This window comes from Penicillium argentinense, assembly GCF_028826775.1.
Source record: "Penicillium argentinense strain IBT 30761 chromosome Unknown utg000001l_segment0_segment0, whole genome shotgun sequence".
Taxonomy (NCBI): Eukaryota; Fungi; Ascomycota; class Eurotiomycetes; order Eurotiales; family Aspergillaceae; genus Penicillium; species Penicillium argentinense.
Window position 1 is genome coordinate 641,528 of NW_026622660.1, and position 25,554 is coordinate 667,081.

The 25,554-nt window shown below is 49.7% G+C and overlaps 9 protein-coding genes across 9 annotated transcripts; 4 read left to right on the forward strand and 5 right to left on the reverse strand.

The window, feature by feature from the left end:
* Positions 1-43: 43 nt before the first annotated feature.
* N7532_000192 (putative beta-galactosidase) lies at positions 44-3,324 on the reverse strand (the record flags this gene model as incomplete). Its single annotated transcript, XM_056612696.1, has 3 exons — positions 44-1,199; positions 1,258-2,635; positions 2,694-3,324. The coding sequence occupies 3 exons, from the start codon at positions 3,322-3,324 to the stop codon at positions 44-46; spliced, it is 3,165 nt and encodes a 1,054-aa protein (XP_056479920.1).
* A 672-nt stretch (positions 3,325-3,996) lies between these two features.
* Positions 3,997-5,703, reverse strand: N7532_000193 (uncharacterized protein; the record flags this gene model as incomplete). The annotated part of the gene is made up of 3 exons (XM_056612697.1): positions 3,997-5,117; positions 5,193-5,501; positions 5,556-5,703. 3 exons carry the CDS (start codon positions 5,701-5,703, stop codon positions 3,997-3,999), a joined length of 1,578 nt encoding a protein of 525 aa, XP_056479921.1.
* Positions 5,704-6,764: 1,061 nt separating this feature from the next.
* On the forward strand, positions 6,765-8,452 carry N7532_000194 (uncharacterized protein; the record flags this gene model as incomplete). The annotated part of the gene is made up of 3 exons (XM_056612698.1): positions 6,765-7,030; positions 7,088-8,109; positions 8,154-8,452. The coding sequence occupies 3 exons, from the start codon at positions 6,765-6,767 to the stop codon at positions 8,450-8,452; spliced, it is 1,587 nt and encodes a 528-aa protein (XP_056479922.1).
* Positions 8,453-9,879: 1,427 nt separating this feature from the next.
* N7532_000195 (fungal specific transcription factor domain-containing protein) lies at positions 9,880-11,726 on the forward strand (the record flags this gene model as incomplete). Its single annotated transcript, XM_056612699.1, has 3 exons — positions 9,880-10,850; positions 10,899-11,441; positions 11,495-11,726. 3 exons carry the CDS (start codon positions 9,880-9,882, stop codon positions 11,724-11,726), a joined length of 1,746 nt encoding a protein of 581 aa, XP_056479923.1.
* Positions 11,727-13,099: 1,373 nt separating this feature from the next.
* N7532_000196 (uncharacterized protein) lies at positions 13,100-13,282 on the forward strand (the record flags this gene model as incomplete). The annotated part of the gene is made up of 1 exon (XM_056612700.1): positions 13,100-13,282. The coding sequence occupies one exon, from the start codon at positions 13,100-13,102 to the stop codon at positions 13,280-13,282; it is 183 nt and encodes a 60-aa protein (XP_056479924.1).
* Positions 13,283-13,295: 13 nt separating this feature from the next.
* N7532_000197 (alkaline phosphatase) lies at positions 13,296-15,370 on the forward strand (the record flags this gene model as incomplete). Its single annotated transcript, XM_056612701.1, has 3 exons — positions 13,296-13,408; positions 13,461-13,663; positions 13,716-15,370. 3 exons carry the CDS (start codon positions 13,296-13,298, stop codon positions 15,368-15,370), a joined length of 1,971 nt encoding a protein of 656 aa, XP_056479925.1.
* A 3,839-nt stretch (positions 15,371-19,209) lies between these two features.
* N7532_000198 (uncharacterized protein) lies at positions 19,210-20,906 on the reverse strand (the record flags this gene model as incomplete). Its single annotated transcript, XM_056612702.1, has 3 exons — positions 19,210-19,392; positions 19,448-19,556; positions 19,606-20,906. The coding sequence occupies 3 exons, from the start codon at positions 20,904-20,906 to the stop codon at positions 19,210-19,212; spliced, it is 1,593 nt and encodes a 530-aa protein (XP_056479926.1).
* Positions 20,907-21,682: 776 nt separating this feature from the next.
* Positions 21,683-22,132, reverse strand: N7532_000199 (uncharacterized protein; the record flags this gene model as incomplete). Its single annotated transcript, XM_056612703.1, has 1 exon — positions 21,683-22,132. One exon carries the CDS (start codon positions 22,130-22,132, stop codon positions 21,683-21,685), a length of 450 nt encoding a protein of 149 aa, XP_056479927.1.
* Positions 22,133-24,142: 2,010 nt separating this feature from the next.
* N7532_000200 (acyl-CoA desaturase) lies at positions 24,143-25,410 on the reverse strand (the record flags this gene model as incomplete). Its single annotated transcript, XM_056612704.1, has 2 exons — positions 24,143-25,137; positions 25,191-25,410. 2 exons carry the CDS (start codon positions 25,408-25,410, stop codon positions 24,143-24,145), a joined length of 1,215 nt encoding a protein of 404 aa, XP_056479928.1.
* Positions 25,411-25,554: the final 144 nt, after the last annotated feature.

Below are 25,554 nucleotides of genomic sequence, written 5' to 3' on the forward strand. Positions count from 1 at the left end.
ACACTGTATTCAATTTCTATCTCAACCCAGAATAATCCATATCTCAGTACCCCTCGGTGAAGCAGGGCACAAAGGAAAACTGAAACTTCCGCTCCTCACAAGGAACCAGATACTTCTCCAAAGTAGTCGGACCACAAGCCCCTGTGCCAACCCCACTAGATTCAGCATCAATCCGAACAAGAACCCTCTTTCCAGGAACAAGATCGCAAGGATGCTTAGCAGCCTCAATCTGCTCCGCCGTATAGCGAGATGCAGCCCACTGAAACGAAGTAGCAGGATCCCTATCCGTGTCCACCGAATCCCTGAAGATCTTAACCCCCCAGCCACATTGATCACTAAGCTGCAACCATCTAGTCTCCGATCGATTTCCACCCTCTTGCGGAACTTCATATGGCGTATGAAGCTGTTCTATATTTGCCTTGTAGATCCCCAATTTCTGCGACCGCTTCTTGTCTGCGTAGGTCTCTCCTGGTCCAAGACCAAGCCATTTGGCATTATCCAGTGCGTCGCCCAGATGCAAATCCAAGCCCATGCGCGGAAGGTCTGCAGGCATGGATCCTCGCGGTTGTAAATGTAGTGATACGTTCAAAGTACCATCATTGGTGATGGTGTATATAGTTTCTGCCTTGAATCCCCAAGCGAGAACCGGAGGTCCTAGCCAGGTTGTGGTTATGATACTGACATTAGATCCGCTGTCGATATGGGAAACCTCCATGGAACGAAGTTGAGATCGTATATCGTCCATTCCGTAACGCCGTCGCTCACCGAGAGCCCAGGGTATATCATTGTCTGTGGGTGGACGCCAGAAGCCTGGACCCAAGGCAGTTCCTGTCTTTAGATCGGGGTCCAGCAGCTGATTGCCTTTGACGATCCAGCTCTGTAATCCACCGGTGGAACGAGAGAACTCAATTTCAAAGGCATGTCCAGTGACAGTATAGACGGAGAGAGTGGAATCGAGCTTGAGGGGAAACTTAGGCGATAACGGACGCGCAACGGGCTGGACCCTTAGAGGACTCTGGAACCAAGCGACCTCGTGTCCGTTGAGCGCCCAGGCTGTGGACTTGGTATTCTGGAAGCTAACAGTGAGCCATACCTCTCCTTCTGAGATCTGGGGTATGTCCAGATTAAATTTTATGCTCCCACGTTCCCCAGGATTTATCATCGGAAGCTCGAGGTGACCGGTGGAAATGATAGAAGACCTAAAATCGGCATGATTAATTCGGTTTGCAGATCCCGCAGCAGATGAAATGCACTTACTCTTCATCAAGAGTTTCCACGCGGTAGACCGCTTGCAGATGGTCCAGTCCAACAAAGTCGTATCGGTTCTCAACATGAATGGAGCCATCGGTGTACCACCCGTGAACAGGTGAGTAAGCCTTTCGCAACTCGACGAGCCCCGGAGTCGGGGTGTGATTGCTAAAGCAAAGACCATCCATGACAAAGGATCCATCATTGGGATAGTCGCCAAAGTCTCCACCGTACCCATAGAAACCTCGCTTCTCATCCCACAGGCCATGATTCGCCCATTCCCAAATCCACCCCCCCTGCAGTCGACGGTGTTTCCGGAATGCCTTCACGTACTCTTCCAGACCACCAGGGGCATTGCCCATTGCATGGCCGTACTCGCAAAGAACGATCGGCTTCGAGAAACTGTCTCCCTCCGCCACAGCCAATTTCTCGATGCGGTTGACCGACGGGTACATATATGAAAACATATCGGCCGATTGTGCCTGAGTGTCTCCTTCGTAGTGAATCGGCCTGGTAGGATCGACAGATCTGATGTAGTCATACATAGCCTGATGATTCTGCCCATAGAAGGCTTCATTCCCAAGAGACCAGATCACCACACATGCATGATTTCTATCGCGGTGAACCATCTGTCTGGCGCGATCAAGATATGCCTCCTTCCACTCTGGGTTGTTGCTGGTATACTGTGCAGCTTTGTCGAAGGTCAATTTCTTCCGTTCTTCATAATCCATCGACTCCGGAATGTCAAGGGGACGAGCGACTGCATCGTAGAAGCCGTGACACTCCAGGTCCGCTTCATCCATGACCCACAAACCAAGCTCATCACATAGTTCGTAGAGCTTTGGATGGGATGGGTAGTGGCAGCAACGCAGAGAATTGAGATTGTGGCGCTTCATTAAGAGAAGGTCTTCTCGAAGGAAGGAGAGAGGGACCGCCCGACCAAACAGTGGATGATGATCATGGCGATTAGCACCTCGGAAGAGAATCGGGGTACCGTTGACAGTGATGTTTCCATTTTTGATCTCCACTTGACGGAATCCAATACGGTGTCTGATTTCCTGTAACTTCTTGCCGCTCTCAGTTTGCAGATTTAGATGGAGATCGTAAAGGTATGGCTTTTCTGCGGTCCAATTCTGTGGACTCTTCACGGGGATTGTGAGAAAAGTCTCTCCGCTCTTAGTTCTTGAAGATTGCGTCGATCCGATCACACGTGGACTGTTAGGACACCTCAAAATAGCCTCCAACAGGACTGGCTCATCGACTGATAGGCTCACGGTGACGTTCAAGACAGCGTCATTGTAAGATTGGTCGAACTCGGTGGCTGCAGAAAAGTCTTCAATGCGGGCTACAGCGGGGAACGCAAGTAAAGTAACGTCTCTGAAGATTCCTGGAAAATACGCGTCTATCAGTATTGATTTATACATTCAAAGTTCATTTTGACTTACCAGAGAGCCACCATTGATCCTGATCCTCAATATACGATCCATCCGACCACTGATAAACACGAACAACCAGGTCATTGTTTCCCTCGCGAAAAGCGACGTCTGTAATGTCGAACTCGGACGGATTGCGACTCCCCTGCGCATATCCTACTTCATGACCATTCACGAAGAGATGGTACGCACTATCGACTCCATCGAATCGGAGTCGTATCTGCGCCGACGAGTCCCAGTCAGGTGGGACGGTGAACGATCTTCGGTACGTACCTGTTGGGTTTTGACTTGGCACGTTTGGCGGGTCACAGGGAAACGGGAAAATGGTGTTGGTATAATTCGGACTTCCGTGACCCTGCAGCTGCCAGTGGCCAGGAACAGAGATGGTTGTCCAGTCCTTGGATTCAGATGGGGCATCGCTCTGTAGGGAAGATATTGTCGGAGCAAAGTTCGGCGACAGGGCATAATAAAACTTCCATCTCCCGTTCAGAGAAAGCGACGTGTCGGGGAGAAAGTAGGCGCGAGGAGGGAGCTTGTTGCGCTGGAAAATGCGCGGGTTTTCCCAGTCATGCTTAGAAGCCGTGAATTTATCCCCGAGACTCGATTTCTCGAATGTACCGTCTTCAATAGTAGTATCCTTCATTTTGGACAAGTCTGGAGGGTCTGTTTGTGTCGGAGAAACGTGCGGCTGGCGCTCTTAAATGAGGTGGAATAGTTCCCAACAGCCCCAAGCAGATTTTCCCCGGAGCGGGGACGACTCGTCCTTTATTCACTTCCCCTCTCTTGTCATACGATACACGATGCGCTCTCAATGGAGCTGAGGCAATATTGGGTGGATCGCGCATGTTGCATGGACGCTGTCCACAACACCAAATGGGTCTCGCCCACCGGACAAGTCATTTCATCGATGTGGAGTAGACCACCCAGCATTTAATCAAGTTCAAGAATTTGCTTCTTCCTACCCCGCTTGCCAATGCTCCCAGGTATAGCAGGGGTGTGTTGAATGGCTCGATCTGACCCCAGAGTTCGGTCCCGATAGCCCCGAGACGCCCTGGCTAACCCCCTGCCATTTTGGGAATAGTGCAGCGAGAAGCATGCAGGGCAGATTTTGCCTCTCTGGAACTCTTTGGCAGCTTCCACTATGGATTTCCTTTTTATTCAATCAACTTCATGTCGGTGACCTGAGCTTGGAAAAATAGAAGAGTAAAGTAATTCGGTTCGGGCACTTGGTATTCCTATTCGGTCTGAGTGATATTTGTCTTGCCCAGTAAAATACTTTTCTCATTTGGGCCTAGTTCAAACATTCAGTTGCAGCTCAAGAGGAGTACAGCTTTTTCTCGTGGCTATACAGGCCATGCACATTCCCCTCTGCCTGTGCGCTTGCACTTCTCATCTCAAACCTCACGTTTCCAAGATCCACCCCAGCGTGAAGAGCCTCGAGGCTTACCATACCGATGTCCTGCAAGGAATGCTGCACGCCAGCCACAAGATAGGGCACATACTGGGTGATCGAGCCGCGGTCAATGACTGAGCCCGCCACACCCTGCGCGACCTTCACTTTGTCATTCTCTGAAAAGTATCGCGCAGCACCAGCATTCGCGCCGCTCTCCCCTTTGTCCTCCATTACTGCAATGCTCCCCATTCCACGAAAAGTCTTCACCAATTGTCCATCATTGCTGACGAAATATTCACCTGGAGACTCAGTCGTTCCGGCAAGCAAACTCCCCATCATCACCGCCGAAGCGCCCAATGCAAGGCCCTTCACGATATGTCCCAGGTTCTGAACTCCGCCATCGGCGATGGTAGGAACACCGAATCGAGCGGCGAATGAAGATACACTTCGGACGGCCGCAGCCTGGGGGCGGCCAACAGCCATGACCTCTTGCGTGATGCAGGCACTGCCACTACCCATTCCAATCCTCAGTCCGTCGACACCGGCAGCAATAAGTACCGCAGCCTGTTCACGAGTCACAATATTACCTCCGATGACGTCAAGCTTGGGGAATGTCTGCTTGATGTATTTGATTATATTGGTCTGGTACTTGCTATTTCCCTGGCTGCTGTCAACGACAACAATATCGAGGCCGGAATCCACAAGCTTTTGCAATCGGGTTTTGTCTGCGTCGTGGGTGCTAATAGCAGCCGCGCAGAGAAGCTGTTTGGATTGGGTCTTTGATGCTAGTGGATAGTGAATGTTCTTCTTCAGATCGCTCCGCGAAAGCAGGGCGATCAATCGACCGTCTTTGTCCACGATCGGAAGCTTTCCCTTCTTCGAGCTGCAGAGAATATCGTTTGCCTCGATGAGTGTTGTGCCTGCGGGCGCAGTGACAAGTTCTCTCGACATGACAGCTGTAACAGGGTCTTGATTCTGCCGATGAAACTGGACATCTCTGCTTGTAACAATTCCGAGGAGCTTTGAGTGGAGTGTGCCTTTTTCTGTGATAGCCCATTATCGTCAGCAATCTCAGAAAAGGGAATTGTCTTTGATTAGAGCATTCAAAAGCCACTTACCAGTCACTGGAAAACCCCCGAATCCCCATTTTGCTTTTAGCTGTTTCGCATCCTTGACGGTCGCGTGGGGAGAAAGCACGACAGGGTCTAGGATAAAGCCGTTCTCATACCGCTTCACCTTCTCAACCATCTCAGCCTGCTCATCTGGTGAGCAGTTGTTGTGGATAACACCGAGACCCCCGAGAAGAGCCATGTGAATTGCCATGTTATGTTCGGTCACGGTGTCCATCGGGGAAGACAGGAGGGGTACTTTCAGGGTGAATCGTCTGGTCACTTTTGTATCCAACACGACGTCGGATGCCGGCGAAGCTGGTGATGCCATTAGAAATATGATAACAAGAGAACTTTCGAGGTTGGTCATACAAATGTATCCCGGCAAGATGAGAAAGTCATTGTAAGTCAATGCCCCGCGCTTGTCTGAGTCGAGGAGAGTGTCGACGTGGAGGCCATCGCGCGAAGGATACTCCTGAAGGACTTCCAGGGCCTTGGTGTAATCTTGAATCTCTGCCATGCTGTGTTGGTGGATAGGTAGGAGAAAAGAAATCAGAGAAGATATTTGGAAGACTTGGGAATGTGTGACATTCTTAAAGAGTTCAACCTGGCCGGTCGTCGAATTTCAAATTTGTTGTTTTCAACCAAATCCACTACATGAGTCTGGTTACGTGTAGTGGACGACCATTCTGCAGATTCTGGAGCCCAATCCAGAGCTTCTATTGGTCAAGTATCTATAACTACTTGATGTGATCTTTGTTTGGGACACCGATACCTGATCTGTTTAGAAAAGGCCCAGTAGATCTAGCGATGGGCCCACACCTCTTCGCGGTTCTAGCCTTTGCTGGATTAGCACGGTAGCTGCCTTCGAGGCGGATCTCCACGTGATCTACACATGCGGATGAGTCGCACGCGCTTTCCCATTGTCTTCAAGTCTGTCTAGACTTCAACGACCGACAGAACTTGGAGATGTGTCATCATGTCTTACAAAAACGAAAGAAGTATTCCCCCCCTTCCCCCCAAAAAACCCAAAGCCAAAGGGCAGTAAGTGGGGTATACTCTGACGGCCTAATTGGACTTGGCTAAATACCCCGCGACGCCAAAAGGCGCTAACCAAATTTTGTTTGCAAAAATAAAACTCGGGGATGTCGGAACCGAGGGAGCGGGGAGAGCATTCGTGGCTTTACTTCAGCATGAGTTCTGTATTCGACTGGAATGCTAGCGCAAGCCGGGCAGCTCAGGAAAGGACATGACCCCTTGGCTAAGCGCCAAAATATGTCAATGGCGAGACACGTCAGCCAGTCGGGGAAACGCGAGCCGGGTCCAGCATGCGTGCCACCGCGAAAAGCCTTGATTTGGAGGCTTGCCTCGTACTGAGTGACCATGGATCTCGTTCCACCCCGGATTCTCATGCCACCAGCACAGGCGGCAGGACACCATACGAACATCTTAAATAACCCCATGCACCGCTGATCATCTGAGCTCCACCAGCTCTGCACTGCAACCCGCAATTTATGACTACAATAGTTGAGTGCGGGTTGCGACAATCATCATTCGGGTTTTCATCTTGGAAGCGCAGACATGGATCCATCTAAACCACTCCGGGAACACGTCGAGGTGGGCAAGGACGGGGTGGAAACCAAAGAAATCACCCTGCAAGAAACGAGTGAGGCGATTCAACTAGCCGAGGCCGTCGAGTCTACCAAATGCAGTCCATGGACGCCAAACATGTTTCGTCTTTATGGCTGCCTGACAATCGCCTATCTCTGCGGCTGCTTGAATGGGTATGATGGGTCTCTCATGGGAGGCGTCAATGCAATGACTACATATCAGCAGTACTTCCATATGTAAGAAAACGGATTTCGAAAGTTCACCCCGACATCGATGTTGACAATATGTATCAGGAAAACTGCCTCCTCTGGAACTGGCCTCGTTTTTGCAATCTATAATATTGGCTCGATCCCTGCCGTCCTTCTCTCGGGCCCCGCCAACGATCTCCTCGGTCGCCGCAAAGGCATGTTTATCGGCGCAGCAATCATCATCGTAGGAACATGCGTGCAAGCACCGGCCGTGAACCACGGAATGTTCCTCGCAGGTCGGTTTATCCTCGGCTTCGGCGTCAGCTTCTGCTGCGTCAGTGCCCCATGCTATGTCTCAGAAATGGCGCATCCAGTGTGGCGCGGTACCTTAACAGGCCTCTACAACTGCACCTGGTACGTGGGATCTATTGTCGCAAGCTGGGTCGTCTATGGCTGTCAAAAAATCACAGCATCCAACGGCTTCCGGATCCCGATCTGGTGCCAACTGATTTCCTCCGTGATCGTTGCGTTCAGCATCTGGTTCTTACCCGAGTCACCGCGCTGGCTGATGGCACAGGATCGCGTGGACGAGGCTATCCAAGTTCTCGCACGGTACCACGGCGAAGGTGACTCGAGTCATCCAATCGTCGCACTCCAGATTAAGGAGATGCAGCATCAGATTTCTGTGACTGTGGAGGACAGCAGTAAGAAGTGGTGGGAGTATCGCGAGCTATTCAATACACATTCAGCTCGTCGTCGGTTCATTTGCGTTGCCGGTATGGCTTGTTTCGGTCAATTATCTGGAAACAGTCTGACAGGCTACTATCTCCCTGTCATGGTGGAGAATGCTGGCATTGACTCTGTTAACACGCAACTGATGTTGAACGCCATCTACCCGGTCATCTGTCTCTTCGCTGCTGTTTCTGGTGCAGGACTTACCGATCGCATTGGAAGACGACCGCTGATGATCTACTCTCTTCTCTTCTGTTCTGCCGCTTTCGCTGTCATCCTGGGCACGTCAAAGATGTCGGTTGACAACCCCGACAACGCGAGCGCAGCCAATACGTCAGTCGCATTCATCTATCTCTTCGGTATCGTGTTCTCATTCGGGTGGACGCCGCTGCAGAGTATGTACATCGCCGAGACGCTGTCAACCAACACACGTGCAAAGGAACTGCCGTCGGCAATTTACTGTCCAACATCAGCAGCGCAATTATCTCCTACAGTTCTGGTCCCGCTTTTGCGAAGTTGAAATACTATTTCTACGCGGTGTTTATTGCGTGGGACCTGATCGAAACTGTTGTCATCTATTTTTGGTTCCCAGAGACTAAGGAGCGCACCCTGGAGGAACTTGAAGAGGTCTTTTCTGCGCCGAATCCTGTCAAGAAGAGTCTCGAGAAACGCGATATTGGCACTGTTCTGCGAACACTTGAAGTCTCAGATGGCCGCGATGTGCGAGCAGAGGTTTAATTACTTTCGCGGTATGGAATTTTGAATGACGTCGCGATTTCAAGGAGTGCTCCCTGAATAAGTAGCCTGAATCGAAAAAGTTTCCAAATGCATTTGAAACTTTCACGCTTCTTCGTGGATTTCAGAGATTTTTCACTTAAAGGCAGTACATTTCTCCCAGCCCTTCTTCAAAGTACAGGATGTCTCTCATCAGCGCCTGGTCCATCTCAGTCATTGCCCGTAATTCGTCCCTCGAGTAAGCTTGGCTTTGTACAAAGCCCGCTGCTCCGGCATCATCGCGCCTTCGATTTGTACCACCAACAAAATTGCGGTATATCGATGCTCTCACACAGGTTATAGGTGGCCTTTGCTCTGCTTGTGCTTGTTGGAATGAGTGAATTCGAGAGAAGCGAGCTGTAGTGACGAGGTTTCGGATGGGGAACCATTTGAAGACGTACCGGAGTTTGGAATTGAGTCGCCAGAAGTGGGATGTTGATAGTATAAGGAATATCCGTTTCAGCCCAAGGAGAAAAGCCCTCGGGGAGATCAAATCCGGAGGGGAATATATCCCGATGGGAAGGTTCACATGAGAGAGCCGGCAGCTAAGGGGTGCATGATGGTTGGAGGGTCCCACCATCTGCATCGCCCTGCTTTGCCTTCCCAACGGCAGTGCCATCATAAAGCATGTAGGAAACTTTGAACTAGATGCACTTACCCGTTCATGATTGTTGCGTAGGGGTCAAGGGACTTTTCGCTGCTGTGGTGTGTGCTGTGAGGAGGAGGAAGAAGAAGGAGGGAGTACAAGTTTGTTGGGAAGTTAGCGTTTCAAAGCAGCAGTGCAGGCTAGATGGCCCACACTGCCCTCGGTTTTTCAAGTTCAGAAGATTGAATTTGCTGTACTCAAAGACAGATATTTAGTTCGTAAATATGACCCTGGCTAAGAACAAATGTCCCTATGGCCTTGAACTGAACGGTGGTTGATGTTCTCACGCAGCAAATCTGTAAAGGGTTTAGCGGCATGCGGGGTGCAGCCCAGCCGCGAGTTCTACACCTCCTCTCTTTGCAACTTCCTCACATTCCTGTCGTCAAAATGCTCTCCCCCGGGCAAGAGGATGAGAGACATAAACGGAAGCGGACTTCCCTAGCGGTATGGTTTCATGGTTTCTGATTTTTCGACAACCGACTGATTATTGTCATGCAGTGCGATCCTTGTCGATATCGAAAAGTGAGGTTGATATGCCCGTTTTCACTTGTTCTCGCCAATAAACCTTCGGATTCTGATGCAGGTCGTCATTAGGTGCGATGGACGACGACCGTCATGCACGACCTGCGTCCAAAGCGAGACAGCCTGTGTATATGGAGCTGAAGCCGTCAAGTGTGTCCCAAACCCATGAAACAGAAATCTAAAAAGCATTTGACTAAAGTAAAGCAGCAAGAGCAAAAGCGACATGATTCTAGATGTTGCAATACGGACTGAAAACCTGTTACAGCAGCTCTCAGCACAGCTGGTTTGTCACAATTCCGTGTATAATTGTTCTCTTACTCAATGGCGGCAGGCACAATCATCTCACCGCAGCTCGGAAAATGCTGCTTCTGTAACATCCCCTCAAGTTGCTATTTCTCCAGGTACTGTCAGCAATGCAAATCGCGCCGCAGGGTCTCCGGATCACGTTTCCAACGCAATCATATCGCCACTTCACGCGTCGACGACCGAGTCCATACTCTCATGGCCACATTTCGCCGAGTTTCGCAATCTAATTAAAGAGAGCAAATTCTCTGTTTTCCATCTTGAGAATAAGCGCTATCCATTTATGCCACAATCCCCCATGAGCCAGCCTTATTGTACCAAGAGAGAGGTGGAAAGGGTTATCCGATGTTTCGAGCGTGGAATTAACTTCTGGTATCCAACAATGACTAGATCCAAAACTCGTGAACTGGAAGCACACATAATTCATGGCAATTTTCAGGAGACTACGGAATCCTGTCTGGCATTGCTAATCATGGCGCTAGGGTGTGCGAGCGCCCTTGTGCAATCAGTCGCAACTAAGGAAATTCACGATGGAAATATTGAAGAATTCCAAAACGAGCAGCGAATACTCGGTACGCTATTTTTTGACTGTGCATTCAAAAGAATCTCGTTGGTGCAAGCCGAGTTCACGGCGGAGGCGGTTCAATGTTTGTTCTTTGCTGGGTATGACTCTCGATATAAGATCTGCACGAATTTATTGCAGTCCTCCTCTTCTAACGCCCAGCAAAGGCTCTACTTCTCTTTTCTTCAGAGGCCCCTTCAAGCGTGGTCATTCATCAGTGCAGCCGCAACCAAATGCAGACTTCTGCTATCCTACGAAGTCGAGGAACAAAATCCTGCGCAGGCAGAGTGTCTTCGCCGAGTATTCTGGTCTTGCTACATCCTCGAAAGGTAAGTGTACATAATGAACGCACTATCAGTCATCTAATTTCTTTTTAGCGACTTTCTCGCAGAATTGTCAGCCCTTCCTCAAACCGGGATCGCCGAGATCGAATCGTCGATCCCCCTCCCAAGCGAATATTGCACCCAAGAGTCCCAAGCTGACCAAGAACAATCATCCCTCTATTTCCTCGCATGCATATCAATGCGTCGACTCTTGAACCGCGTCCACGATCTTCTATACGCCCGCGATGCAGGTGTAGGATTCGACAACCAACAATTCCCATCCGTTGTCTCGGAGCTCGGGTATCAGCTAGAAGAGTGGAAAGACCTTCTCCCGTTCAAATTCCAATTCGTCGTGAACCTCGAGCCAACACGTTCCACCGAAGGTGCCTTTCTCCGCCAACGCTACCTAACCTGCAAAAGCGTGATCTATCGCCCGTATCTAACGTGGGCGCTGTCAAATAAAGCCGGACTGGAACAATGCTCACCGATCGTATATGAAGGATCACGACTCTGTCTAGAAGCGTGCTGGATGCATGCGCAGAATCTGCGAAGTTTACCACATACGATTATGGTTGATACTTGGATCTGTTCTTTATCGTGAGATGATTCTTCGGCTCTACACCGTCAAAATAGAAAGCTGATGATACTAGAATGGCATCTGTCATACTCATCACCCTTGCCGCCTCTCGAGTTCCCGCATTAGGACATCTCATATCCCGCGACATCCTGGACATTGGTCCACATGTGCATGATCTCCTGACCCGATGGATGAATATTCCTGGTGGCGATGTCTCCCCCAGCGTTCTGGAAAGCACGAAGTTGATTGCGAATGTATCTACTCTGTTGAAATTGAGTTGGCATGAACGTGGAATTGGAGAATAAAAGAAGACAGGACGACACAAGTACGAGTATGACATTGGATTCGACTATTATCGCTATTATGTCTTGATGTTGAACTATGGTCTTATCTCCTTGTGAGAACGTAATAACTAAAGTTATTCCAGTATTCACTTACCCATTTAGCTCCTCGGTTTCGTCTGAAAGATTTTCCTAACCGGGGATTCCTTTCAAAGGATATTCCCAATCTCGATGCCGTCAGGGCTATTGGCACCGACATTCTCGAAGGGGATGCGCTTCGCTTTCCCGAGGCGACATCGGCAACCTCAGCAATAAAGCCCTCTCTAGCCACGGGCGCGGTGATTGCAATAGTGGCGCAAGCCATGATAATGGCGGTGATGGAAAGGAACTGCATATCGAGGGATCTGTGAGGTCGCATTAGTTAACAGATCACGGATTGTCAGATTCAATATTCTCACAGTACCTCCGAAGTTACAAGATATCGCAAGAATCAATGACTGGGATCTTTATCGGAGTTGCACGCACTTGAAATTTTAAACATAAATATCGCGAGGCGTGGTGAACTTTGGAGAGTGTAGTGTGGGTCCCGATGTCATCGACTTGTCTCGCGATGCTGTCACGGCCGTCGGGATGTAACCTCACTTAAGTTCTTTGCTTCGCCCAGACTTTTTTGATGTCCTGACACCGATTTTTATTTTATCGCTGAAGAGAGCGAACTCGACTATTAAATGTTCCATATTTTTGATGTAAGACGTGACGCAACGTGATAATTCAAAACCAGCAGAACCGAAAGTGTATCACGGATTAGGTAGCTTTGTTGCTTTTCTACCGATGAATGTCCCATGTTTCACTAAATATAGAGGCACTTATGTCTTAGAGGCTTATACTGGCTAAGAATTAAATTTATGCAATTCCGAAGTCGATTCTACCCAGGTACTCATCGAGATTGAGTGTTTTCATTGCAGGCCAGGGGATAGGTATACCGCGAGGCTGGCATGCCAAGAGGCGGAGACGCACGGGGCCAAAGGCACGCCTGCCATGCGATGAAAGACCTCCAACCAACCCCTGTCGCCACATGGAAGGTGGTCAGACCAAATACCACAAAATATCCGCTTACCAGTCGGCTTCCGACGATATCCCACAGGGGGATACCAGAGCCTTCCCGACCGGACCAGTCTCGCCGCGAGACAAGGTTCCACCGGGCGGACAGCCAAGAGATATTTCCAAGCCTTCCAAGACTTCCAAGACTCCCAAGCCTCCCACACATCACTCGGCAGTGCCGCACGTGTAGACAGTGCGTCTATCCTATTTGATCTTGCTATTCAACGCCTGCGATGTGACCTGCGAGCATTGGGCGTGCAGCTTCCAGTCGGAAAACCGGATTCCTGGCGGCCAAGATGCGTCGGAGATTGGACCTGCTTCCCTCGCACGGCAGTCGCTTGGCGCGTGGTGCTGTTTTCCGTGAATCAAGCGAGCAGGATGTTGAGCTTGCGCCTCAATCGTTTAGTCTGGCCGATCTATTTAAGAGGCCTGTGTCTGTTGCTTTCGCTTTCACGTTCTCTGTCCTCGACATCATCTGATTAGGCGATCATCATGCGGGCCCGGTCGATCTTAGCAGTGGCATGCAGTGTTTCATACACGGCAGCCCAGACCTTTCAACGGCTGGGTGGGTGTCCCGATCTGGGCTGCGTGTTTCCCCCGGACCAGTATGAACCCCGTTTTTTAGGGTATCTACTTCTGCTGACAGTGCATGAACAGGGCGGATTTCCTCCCTGGTCAATTCTTCGATATCCGCCTCGAGGTTCATTCCCCTATTAATGGGTCCGAGGCGCGTGTTGGGGAGCCGGATGCAGACTTCAAGTTCACTATCTCGAAAAAAGGTGGTCATGCCATCCATGCTGCCAAGTATTTCAAAGTCGAGGAGCCTGAGCTGGAGAGGTGGAACTTCACTTGGTATGAAGGTATGGTTTCGAAATTCTGTTCTTATTGATCAGCCAATTAACCCATAGTCAGATCTCTTCGCCCAGGATGCGAATCAGCCCTCGCTCGTCAATGTCACGGCCAAGGCCTATAGACGGGTGGCCCTCTACGAGCCCGGAGAGTACGAAGCTACTCTCAGCTACTACGGCAACGAGAAGACAGTAGCCAACTGGGTCGTGCGTGATCTGCCTAGCAAGCGGCGCGCAAAGAATGTCATTCTGTTCGTTGGAGACGGCATGACGACAAACATGATTACTGCCGCACGCCTCATGGCTCATCGCAGTATCAACGGGAAGTACATGACCAAGATGGCGCTAGACAAGTTCCCCGTCCTGGGTCACCAGATGACACACTCCATGGACTCGTTCATCACAGACTCGGCCAACTCCGCCACCGCGCTGTACTCCGGCCACAAGACCACAGTTAATGCGTTGAATGTCTACGTCGACTCCTCCAGCGACCCCTTCGATGACCCAAAATTCGAAAACATCGTCGAGGTATTCCGCCGTCGATACCCCGATGGCGGTGTTGGCATTGTGTCAACTGCTTTCCTGGCCGATGCGACTCCTGCCGGACTGGCTGCCCACACCAGTGATCGTGGAAAGTATGACCATGTCATCACAGCTTATTACGAGGGTCTGACGGAGTACGAGTGGACGAACTGGGATGGACCTGATGTTCTTCTCGGAGCTGGCGCGGAGAACTTCCTTACCAGTGAAGACAGCCATCGCGATTACTACGATCTCTTCGCCAAGAAGGGATACAACGTTGCGTGGAACAACACCGCCCTTCACAATGCGCCCAGCGACGAAAAGCTCTTAGGTGTCTTCCAGACCTCCAATCTCGCCACCTGGCTGGACCGCAACGTCTACCAGGCCAACCTCCAAAACCAAAGCAACTACCCCGATGGCTCGAAGCGAGACGCTGAAGACCTCCCAGGTCTCAAGGACATGACACTAAAAGCAATTGACGTGCTGCACGAGCGCCACGCCGACGACGGATTCTTCCTCATGTCTGAGGCAGCCAGCATCGACAAGCAAATGCACACCCTCGACTACGACCGGTCTCTTGGCGAACTCCTCGAGCTCGATGACACCGTTCGTGCAACCATCGAGAAATTGAAAGAACTCGACCAACTAGAGGATACCCTCATCGTCGTGACTGCCGACCACGGCCACGGCTTTGACGTAACCGGCTCCGTGGATACAGACTACCTCGACGCACAAGAAGACGACCGCAGCAAGCGCAATGCAGTCGGCTACTACCAGAACTCTGGTCTCTCCCAATACACAGTCGACGGACCCAAGTCTCTGCGCTACTCTGAGGGCGTCCACTTTCCAGCCCGGTGGGACCCACGCTACACCCTGCACGCAGGCGTCGTCGCATTTCCCGACCACCGCGAAAACTACCAGGTTCACAACGAGGGTCCGCGTACTCCGGCGGAAGCAGCCAAGGATAAAAAGAATGGGTACTATGCCAACTACAAGGATGCCGTGACTGGATTCCTGATTAACGGTACTCTCCCTGTCTCCGCGGACGAAGGCGTCCACTCTTTGACCGATGTGCCTGTGTTTGCTCAGGGCCCTTGCCAGGAGCTCTTTGGGGGAGTTTATAATTCTATTGATATTTTTTTTAATATGGCGGAATGTCTGGGTCTCGCTGAGACTAAGGGAGATGATCACAACTAGTGTGGATGAAGGTGATGATATAGTTTATGTATAGAATTCGGTTTCAACCAAGTTTTGAAGATGATTGTCGCGAATGAAATTGATTTAGACTCAGGCGCATGTAATTGAGGTAGTGCATTCGATCATTGCACTCACCTTATAGTATTAATAACAATGCCTCATACGGTAACCAGAAGTTCTCACCCGAGCGAAGCCTCACTCTTCGTAACAGAATTGATCGTCAAACAATGTTGCAAAACCCCATCCTGTTCCCTTGAGCCTTTCTGACGCAGCTTCGATACTCGGTCGGCATTGTGAAAAAGTCTCACTGGGGCATTCTCAATGAAAATCTGACATTTTGGCACCATCCAGTCTTTATATTTTGTCCAGAGACCCTGTCTTTACGATTTGTTGATGAATCCATTCTTGACTCGGATACCGAAATTCGTTCCCCCCGCGATAAGGCTCGCAATGATCGTCTCAATCATATGCACGATAACCGAAATATCTCCAGAAAACTGCTCATAGCCAGAGTGCGTTACGGACAGAGAGAATGACCACACAATTCTCATTTCGGGGTTCGAGCGCCGTATTCAACACAGATCTAACAGACACATTAACGTAATCGGTAAGCGAGCCGCGCATGTAAGCCAGTCGCGCACCTTAAGCAACCTATTAATTTTAAATGCATTTATTTCAACAAAAACGCTATTAATCTAATTCAGCTAACTTGCTGGTCTATCTGGGCATGTCTCCCTTCTATGTCCCGGGCGCCTACATATTCCACATCCTCGCTGGGCCCGCGTAGGTGGCTGTAAACCCTCCGAAGGCCTTCCATCCCCGGGGGGTGGAGCGGGTTCAATTGCTTGCTGCTACTGCATTGTTAATGCAGAGGCCTCGAAAACCGAGAGGCCCTCAGTGGAAGGCATCTGCCTGCGAGATCTAGTGCGTTTTTGTTTCTTCTTCTCGTTTTCCGCCCGTAATCCTTTGACTTCCTCCGCTAGTAAAGTAGCGCTCTGCATCGAAAGTTGGCAGCCTTTAATAAGCTGGTTTAACGCTCGATCTGATGGGCTTGGTGGACTTCGAGACCCCGTACGAAGTAAAGCTTTGATTGATGAAGCTTGCCGACGTACTTGTTTATCGGTAAAAGGGGTTTTTGGTGTAAAATTCTGGCTTGATTCGCTATCCCGGCTCGGAGGGGGGGTCGGGGTTCGAAGACAAATATCAAGCTTTAAGATCACTTGATCGGGTGAAAAAGGTACCAAACCAGCTGCTCTGAAGCTATTTATAATAGTATCGGAGCGGAAGGATAAGCCTCGAGGAAATCAAGTTTGTCGATATGGTTGATTCCGTTCCGCATTTTCGTTTCAACTATCCGACCGTACGAGCGCTTTAACACGGCAAAACAGCCGATATCGAGTGGCTGTAAAAGGTGAGACGAGTGCGCAGGCATACAGATTGGTATAATATCGTTTTTTTCACAAAGTTCATCGAATTTCGGAGTCAAATGGCTTCCGTGACCATCGAGTATCAAAAGTCGATACCTTCCCTTCACCCGCGAAGAAGTCGACGGAATAAAGAGCTTTTCGAGCCAACGAAGGCCGATCTCATCGGAAGTCCAGCCATTCGGACTAACCTCGAATCTCCAGTCTATCGGAAGATTATCGAACCAACCCTCGATCAAAACTTTGCCTTTAAAAATCACACACGGAGGGAGCGCCCACCCTGAAGCATTCGTACACTCGATTGTAGTCACCCACTCGCGATTTCCGGGCTGTAAAAGCGATCGCCGACCGTAGTATTCAGCCCTCGAGATAACCTTCGCGGTCGCTGTTAATCCCATCGCGAAACCAGTCTCATCGAAGTTATAAATATCGTCGGGATCGATGCCGTATTGAAGAATGGTTTTTTGAACAAGATCAAACCACTCCCTAATGATTCTTGGATCTTCGCACTTCGCACGTTCGTAATTATAACGTCTTGAGAATCGGGATGATAGGCTTGGGTGTCGTTTTACGAAGTTATAAACCCATTTTTCTCCGACGGTTTGAACTGGTGTAGTTCCGCGGGCCGCGAGAAGAAGATTCGCAGTTTCGCGTACAGTAGATGGCCGGGGCGCTGCTCCGCAATCATCTAAAGAGAGTATCCATTTTTGAAGTGATTCCTCTTCGATTTCTGTTAATTTATGCGAATTTGCGCGAGAAATCGCGCGATTTGTGGTGCCGTGACGACGATCGCGAAGTGTAGTTTCAGGCACATTATAAATGCGCGCAGCTTTGCGAACGGAGGATATTTCTTGATTTTTAATAGCCTGGATGGCTAATAATATCCTACCCTCTTGCTCTGTTGAATTTGTAGAGCCTCTGGCACGAATTGGTGGCATGGTGGGTGGTTGAATGAATTAAGTGCTAATTCATAGACGCGTTTTGGGGTGGGTGCGCGACTGGCTTACATGCGCGGCTCGCTTACCGATTACGTTATGTGTTTCCTTACCCGTGATATCAACAGTAGACGACTCCGCAAGAAACCAGCTAACAGACCTCCTCTTCCCCAACTAAAAAGCGTACACCAACGGCGTGATGATCCCATTACTATCTGGAACATTCACAGCCTCCGGACAGCGTAGCGTAGCTTCAACTAAGTGAGAAACACAACATTCTGACAAACTACCGCAGCATGTCAACAAGACCTCCCCCTCGGTCCCCTCGCCAACCTCGCAACATCAACACCCAATGTCAAAAGCCGATTCGCAACATGCACCGAAGACATCTGGCAAGGCGGATACCGATCAAGCGAATCCAGTTTTCTCCCGCAACACGCTCCGGAATCTCAGAGTCGGTGAGACTATCACACCAAAAAACAATCTCCCAAAGACAATCATCACTCAAAGCAGACTACTGCGCAGTTGCCGCAAACTTCAGAATCGACTCACCAAATCTCCTATCGTACCAAATTCTATCCTCGCATCTGTCTTGACAGCTGCAGTGAGGATGGACCATCCATATTCATTATACGCGACGCAGCCACGATTTACAAGGTCCATCTCGAAAAGACAGTCGAGACATGCTTCACGATCCTCTAGGATGGCAGCCGTTACCGGATCCGCCTCTGTACGGGGGATAACATCGTGATTTGCGCTGGGGCTAATGTGAGATGAATACTTCTGGACACTCGTGTGGTCGGGGGAGGAGCCGATTTGGTTCTCTAGAAGGGATTTTATTTTTGGGTGACAGAGGTGTAGGAGTTTATTTTAGCGGAGAGGTCGGGGTCGGATTCGAGGGTTTTGTGTACTGAATTGTTGGGGAGTTGTATGAGGGCTGCGCGGAAGGCACAGGATTCTGGGGTGTGTGATTCGGTTTTGTCGGGGCGCTTGTTTGTAGTAGCGCGAAGCGAGTCGATTGTTTAGTCCGACGTGGAGGGCTGGGGGACTGACGGTGTTGAGTGTTTTAGGTCCTCGGGCGTATATAGTTCTTTATGTTCTTTCATTTTGAGCGAAGGTTTTTCGCATGTCAAGAACAATTTCGAGGGTGGGCGAAGAGTGGGATTAATATCGTCTTCGAGTCTGTGGTTGATTAACAATGGATTGAGGTACAAAGGGTGGTTATTTATGCCTGCCTTTGCACTTGATGTTTTGTTCCGCGATTAGTAGTCCGAGCCACATTCCACACTACGAGTAGTCCGCCAGAATAAGCTTTTGCCCAAAAAAGATTCATTTCATTCCGAGTAACTGCGTCATGTCTATAGTACTTACTGTATTTTACAAGAAACTTCCATCATCACCGCGTTCGCACCGCGCGAGGAACAAGTGGTACGCACTATGGATATTTCTTACTCGCCACTTCCTGTCAAAGACGAGGGGTTTAAGGCAACTTGTTCTTGCCGGCGGCCTTGCTGGCAGCCAGGGCACCGGCCAAACCGAACTGGGAGGAGATGCCGTTGACACGGTGAGTCGAGTTCAGGTTCTTGACAACGACCATCTGGTAGCAGGTAGCCATACCCTCGCGGGAGGCAATAACGGACCAGGCGAGGAAGAGCTCCCAAATCTGTTGAGACGGGATTAGTAACTGTCACAAAAGAAAAAGAGTAAAAAGCACTCACCCTGTACCACCTGGGACCGTACTTGGCCTTGATAGCCTCGACGTTGCCGACCCAGTTGCGGTACCATCTCCAGAGAGTACCGGAGTAGTGAACACCGACGGTATCAATTCTGTTCGCTATTAGTAATTGATCAACCGAAGATTGGCGGGATCGTTTACCCTTTAAGCTCGAAGCCAGCCTGCTCCAGACACTTGACGTAATACCACAGAGGAGTCGAGGCATCAGCTCCACGGAAGATGTACTTGTTCAGGTAGAGACCCCAGATGAAATCCTCGTACTGCCAAGCCTGACGCAGACCAGACAGCTGAACGTACATGGCACCATCATCATTGAGCATATCATAGCACTGACGGAAGAAGGTAGTAAGCTTGCGGATACCGACGTGCTCGCCCATCTCCAGCTGCGTAATCTTGTCGTACTTGGTACGGGGAATATCGCGGTAATCCATGCACAAGATGCGGCTCTGCTGGTCAGAGACACCAGCCTTGCGAAGAGCATCGTTACCCCAAGCAGTCTGGTTCTCCGCAATGGTAAGACCGGTAACCTTGGCGCCGTAGTTGAGACTGGCGAACTTAGCCAGGGTACCCCAGCCACAGCCGATATCCAGCATAGTCTCGCCTTCCTTCAGGCCAATCTTCTCACAGACGACGGCCATCTTGTTATCCTGCAGTTCTTCCAGAGTCTCCTCCTTCTCGGTATCGGAGATGATACCGGAGGTGTAGATCATACGGGGCCCAAGGAACCAAGCGTAGTGGTCGTTACCGCGATCGTAGTTGGGGCGGATTTGCTCCTCATCCTGAGCCTTGGTGTGGAAGATCACATCGACGAAGAAGGTGAAGACGATGAACTTGAACAGCTCCCAGGTGAAGGTGAAGTTGGCCCAGTCGTGGCGGTACTCCAGAACCTCGAGGACATCACCATTGAAGTCCACGAGACCATCCAGATACATTTCAGCGAAGGTTTGCAGGGGGACCTTGTTCTTTCCACTCCATTTCGCCTTGTCCTCCTCGCGCTTGAAGGTGATGTAATGCTCGACAGGGCGACCAGGAAGCTTGACCTTGGTGTTGGTCCGGGGACTGCAGCTGGAAGCATAGGTCCAGAAAGCGACGAGAATAGGAAGCAGCAGGACGATAGCGAAGAAAACCCAGGTCTTGAAGCCACCACCGAGCAGGTAGGTGACGAAAGCCGGGACACCGACGAGGGTGCCGCCTAGAACGTAGTTGGAGAAGCTCTCGTTTCCGGGGCCATCTGCGGGCAGGGGAGCATTGTGGATAGCTGCGGACTTTTTGGAGGGATTAGCAAGCTTCACATTGGGCTGAAAACGAGCCAATGGCAAACTCACGTTGGTCAGGGCAATTCCGCAGTCCTGGCCGGTCTCGAACTCGGCGGGCTTTGCGGCGGGAGTCTTGATGAAGTCGATGTCGCTAGACAGCTCGACGTCCTTGGCTGTCGCACTCATGATCAATTGGTGCCCTCGTCGAGGCGTCGAGGGGTTCCTGTGGAGATTCGGAGCAAGACAGGAAGGACGGTGAAGCGAGGGAGCTCCTTTTAAGGACGGGAATGTTTGTGGAGGGGTGTGAAACGTCTGCGGTAAACAGCGGTAAAGCTGTGTCGACCTTGTATTACCACGCTCTGCCGACCGCGATGGAAATGTCCAGACCGCCGATTTGCGTAGCTAAGTGCGTGTATATAGGTGTAATTTGGTGGCAGTATATGCGGTGAACCATTACGGTATGTAACAGCACCGCCCGGCGATCGCGAGCTGCACGTGCCTGTGCGTGGCCCGCGGGTCCCGAGACAACAAGTGGCCACATACAATGACCACCCGAGGCAGAACAACTCCATTCTGTAAGAATATTGTTGGTATTGCTATTCTCATGACAGAATCTGTGATACAAAAACAGAAATCAAACTCCAATCAGCTGAAATCATCAATAACACAGCAATGGCCAGTGTCTGCTGATATCGACACAAAGCAAGCAAAGAGGCAGTCAGTCCGTCGCCCAAAAATCAACAAAAATATCAAATAAAAAATAAAATAAAATAAAAAGCTTCTCAGAAACTTCAAGTGCGACATAAAAGTATGGGCCGACATATAAGAATAAACGTTAGTCATCAAACTCACAAATCACTCGTCAATACCATCTTCAACAACTTCTACTTCCTCATGAGCATCCATAACAGATGTCTCAGGCTGGCAGTACTTTCCGCGAGAAAATGACTGGAGAGTCATCATCATTGATGAGAGGAAGACCTGCGTCGGCGAGTAGTCTCAGAAGCAGGAGAAGCCTCCGGAAATTCATACAGACTGGCGCTTATCTCCGTCCAGGCTTGTCCATTGTTCAGAATATCTGTTTTGATATCGGTAATCGTGTCGTTGGGACCCATGGAGCTGGCCTTGAATTGTCTTTGAGGTTCAGCGACCATGTGATCCCAGGCTTCGTATGCCATGAATCCTATCAGACCAACGAAGAAGACGGTAGCTATGACAATGCCCACGGCATATCGCCATTTCTTCAACCGTTTACTGCGAGCATTTTTCCGCTGCTCTTCTTCGGTCAGGGTGTCTTCCACCCTTCCGCTTGTTGTGACAGGAACAGGATTTTCAGGTAGAGTAGGTTCCAGAACATTGGGTAGCTTCTTGATGTACGGACCATCATTTGTTATGATGTATTGGTAAGACATCCTGCGTGTTCTACTGTCATTTTTTAGACATCGCTAGAACCTCAGACGATGGGCTGACTAGCAGGTAGACGGTTACATACCTGATGAGTCGATTTCAACACGAATTCCGATTTCCCTCTAATAAGCAAGTCTTTTGGGTGAACTGGTACCTGTGCAAAAAGAATGGGGACAAGGTTGAGCTGTCGAGAACTGGTGTTGGGAGAAGGTCATACTTTCCCGTACAGGGCGCGGATATCTATCCACGGTTGAGCGCTTCCGGGCCGCAATCTTACCATTCCCGTTCGGGACCTCCCTCTTCGCGACTTTGCACGGGCCTATTCCTGTTTTGACGTTTCAGGCAAGCTGAAAATGGGTTGAATATCCTATTTGGATCCGGAAAGCCAGGAAACTCTCCAGGTTGCAACAGACAATATCTGAATGAGGAAAGCTCCTCTTGGTCGAAAATTGAGCGTACATACATCAGGTACCCACTTAGTCACCACAGTCACCTGACTCTGTACCTCTTCTCTCACTTCCCACGCTCTCTCTTCCTTCCTCTTCTCTCTCTCTCAGATAGCAGAAGATAGTAGCATATAGCTAATACCACCTGCTTCTCACCCGTTCTCGATCATCCTGTACATCTCACACTCCCAAAAATAAAATGACATTTTTTCTAATGAACGAAAGTGCTGGACGATCCACTAAAGTCAGCATATCTCTTTCTCTAATTTCCGCAGTTTCCATGTGAGAAGATCATAGTATTCACCCGCAGATCCATCCCTAATCAGCTCAGGCTGACCGTCAATTCTGAATTCCAGAAGTGCTTCTGAAGGCACTTCGGAATCAATGGGCCTTAGCTTGGGAGGCACAGGGGTACGACTTGGGCCGGACTTTTTTCGTTGGTCGGTCAATTTGCCATCAAAGTTGAAGGTGAGGGGTCTGAAGCTGAGATGTGACCCGTTAAATCAAAACTCCTCTCTAAGCCCGATCCATGTATATGTGCGAAGCGAGCTACGCACAGTCGCAAGGTGCAACGAGCCATCCATATTCATCGGGAACTGCAGGGGAAGCAGAAAAGCTTCGAAGTAGATTTGGCACGTTTGAGAGAGGGCGAATGACGTGCCACTGCGCTGCCTCAAGCCAGGCCGGTAGTGTTTCCAGTCCCATTTTGAAGGATCACAAAGGCAATCGTTTGAGGAATTGCCTGGGACTCGAAGGCGTAGTTGTATATGAGGATACGTACCTCGGCCTGGAGAACGGTAAACAGATATAATATCTGTGGATCAAGATACAGAGAGGGGCGGTCAAGGGACACGACCTATTGAACTCAGTCGGACCAGTCTGTTGTAATATGTCTCGCGAGTCACGGTCTTGGCTCAAGGGTTCAAGCTGTTAGGAGCTAACTCGCCTTTGCGAAACAACCTGGTCGTGGGACCGGGACACAAGAGGCGACGGCGGATGGTAAGACACCAGGAGACAGCTTGGGGAGAGATCTTGAGATTACGGATGCTCGATGAAGAAAAGATTCCTGCGCTCGAAAAACACCGGTGATATGCACGTGGATGGAGAACAATATGTAGAGAAAGAGAGGGAGGTGCCAGTGTGGAGCTACTGACGATCTAATGTGGTGCCGGTGTTCAGAACCACGTGATGATAGCGTTAACCTGGTCGTCTGGAGCCGACGGCAACCTTATAGGAAGTCTCAACTCACCTTCTTTACCAAGACATGATGAAGAATGAAAATACCCCCAGAAACTTCCATTATTCATTGACGAGCTATAATCACGGAGCTCTTAACAACGGACGCATGGGTCATTCAGAGCCACTCACATGAAGTGGTTAGCCATATATTATCCGAAATATATTAGAGATGATTCCTGAAAGAATCATGTTTAAATTACATCTGAGTTTCCTTAATGCGCGAGTCAGTGCGCATTGGCTGACCTCGACTATGTGATGTGCGAATATTATTGAGCGTTGTGTTAAATCCTTCCCAAGTACATATTTTAATATAGACAATACACAGGTCGATTAAGAACGAATCAAGGCCATCTGCATTCCGACAAGGATCTCTCTTGCATTTTGAGAATGAGGATGAGAGCCGTCGTAGAATAGTTCTGTCACATCTCTGCCAACTGAACTTTCAATCAGCTGAGATCCACCGGGATGGTCATATATGAAATGCGACACATCATGGACAACGCCGTTGATACATATCAAACGACGACCGCTAGCACATAACTCCGCGAAAGTGCCCCATTCCATGTTCGGCAAGTGCGAAGTTAGCCTAGCCGAAAGGCCCTCAGATCCTCGTTGTAGACCACCTTTCCGTTCTTTGCGAGATCGAACCTCTGTTATATGAGATGGCTTGGTCATTTTGAGATCCCAAGCAATCCCAAGCTTTTCACACAACTTGATGAGTCGAGCAGACCAATCTGGTTCAAACCATTTTGTTCCATTCCGATAGTCTGTCGGAAAGGCATGATGGAAATTATGGCTTCCTTCTCCCCCTGCGAGAAGAGCGACCAATGGGACGTTGCGCGCAGTCGTTGACTCGGAGAATGGCTGAGTTCCAGCCCACGTTGCATGTGCCAGCGAATTGACTAAAAATGTACTATGCATGCTAATAAAGAGCCTGATACAACAGCCGTAGAAGTAGCCACCTTTCCCATCATTCCAGCCAAAATGGGCAATAGAGACAGGGATAACGACAGCGGAGAGGATGGCTAAAGGCACATAAAATTGTTGTTGCCAGAGCACAACAGGATCTTGTTCCAAGTCGGAAACATCCACTTTACCCCACGAAGAGGGGTTGTGTCCGATCAACCAACCGATATGAGAAAAGACGAAACCTCGTCGTGCATTGTATGGATCTTTGTCCGTATCTGTATGTTGGTGATGAGCACGATGATGACGACACCACCACAGGATCGACCATTGGCACTGGCCGGCCCCGATAAAGGCAAGCAAGTATCGCAGCCAAGCGGATGCCGCGTATGACCGATGCGCCCACAGTCTGTGATACCCTGGTAAACACTTCAGTTTGCTATCTCTAAAAGAATGGAAGGATTCAACATACCGGCGGTAATGGCCAAGCCATACACAATGTGGGAGCAAAAAGTCAGAATAGCCGTCTCAAGTTTCAGATCAACGAATTTGACAACAAGTGGAAGCGGGATGATTGGACAGACGAGAAAGAAAAAGTGGCCCCAATGAAAATATTCATAGTACCACTGAAGCTCAGACTGCCACGTAAAATCGTGGACTTTCTTGGGTCTGATGGGGGATAAATGTCTCATGCTGGAATTGATGATTTTGTTTCCTCATGAGATTGAATACTTGGTGAAAGCCGGAATGTAATTAAGGATCATTCAAAAAGTGCTATCATGTATCGAGGAAAAAGAAAATTGAAAAAGCACTGTTTGGAGATCGCCATTGTGTTA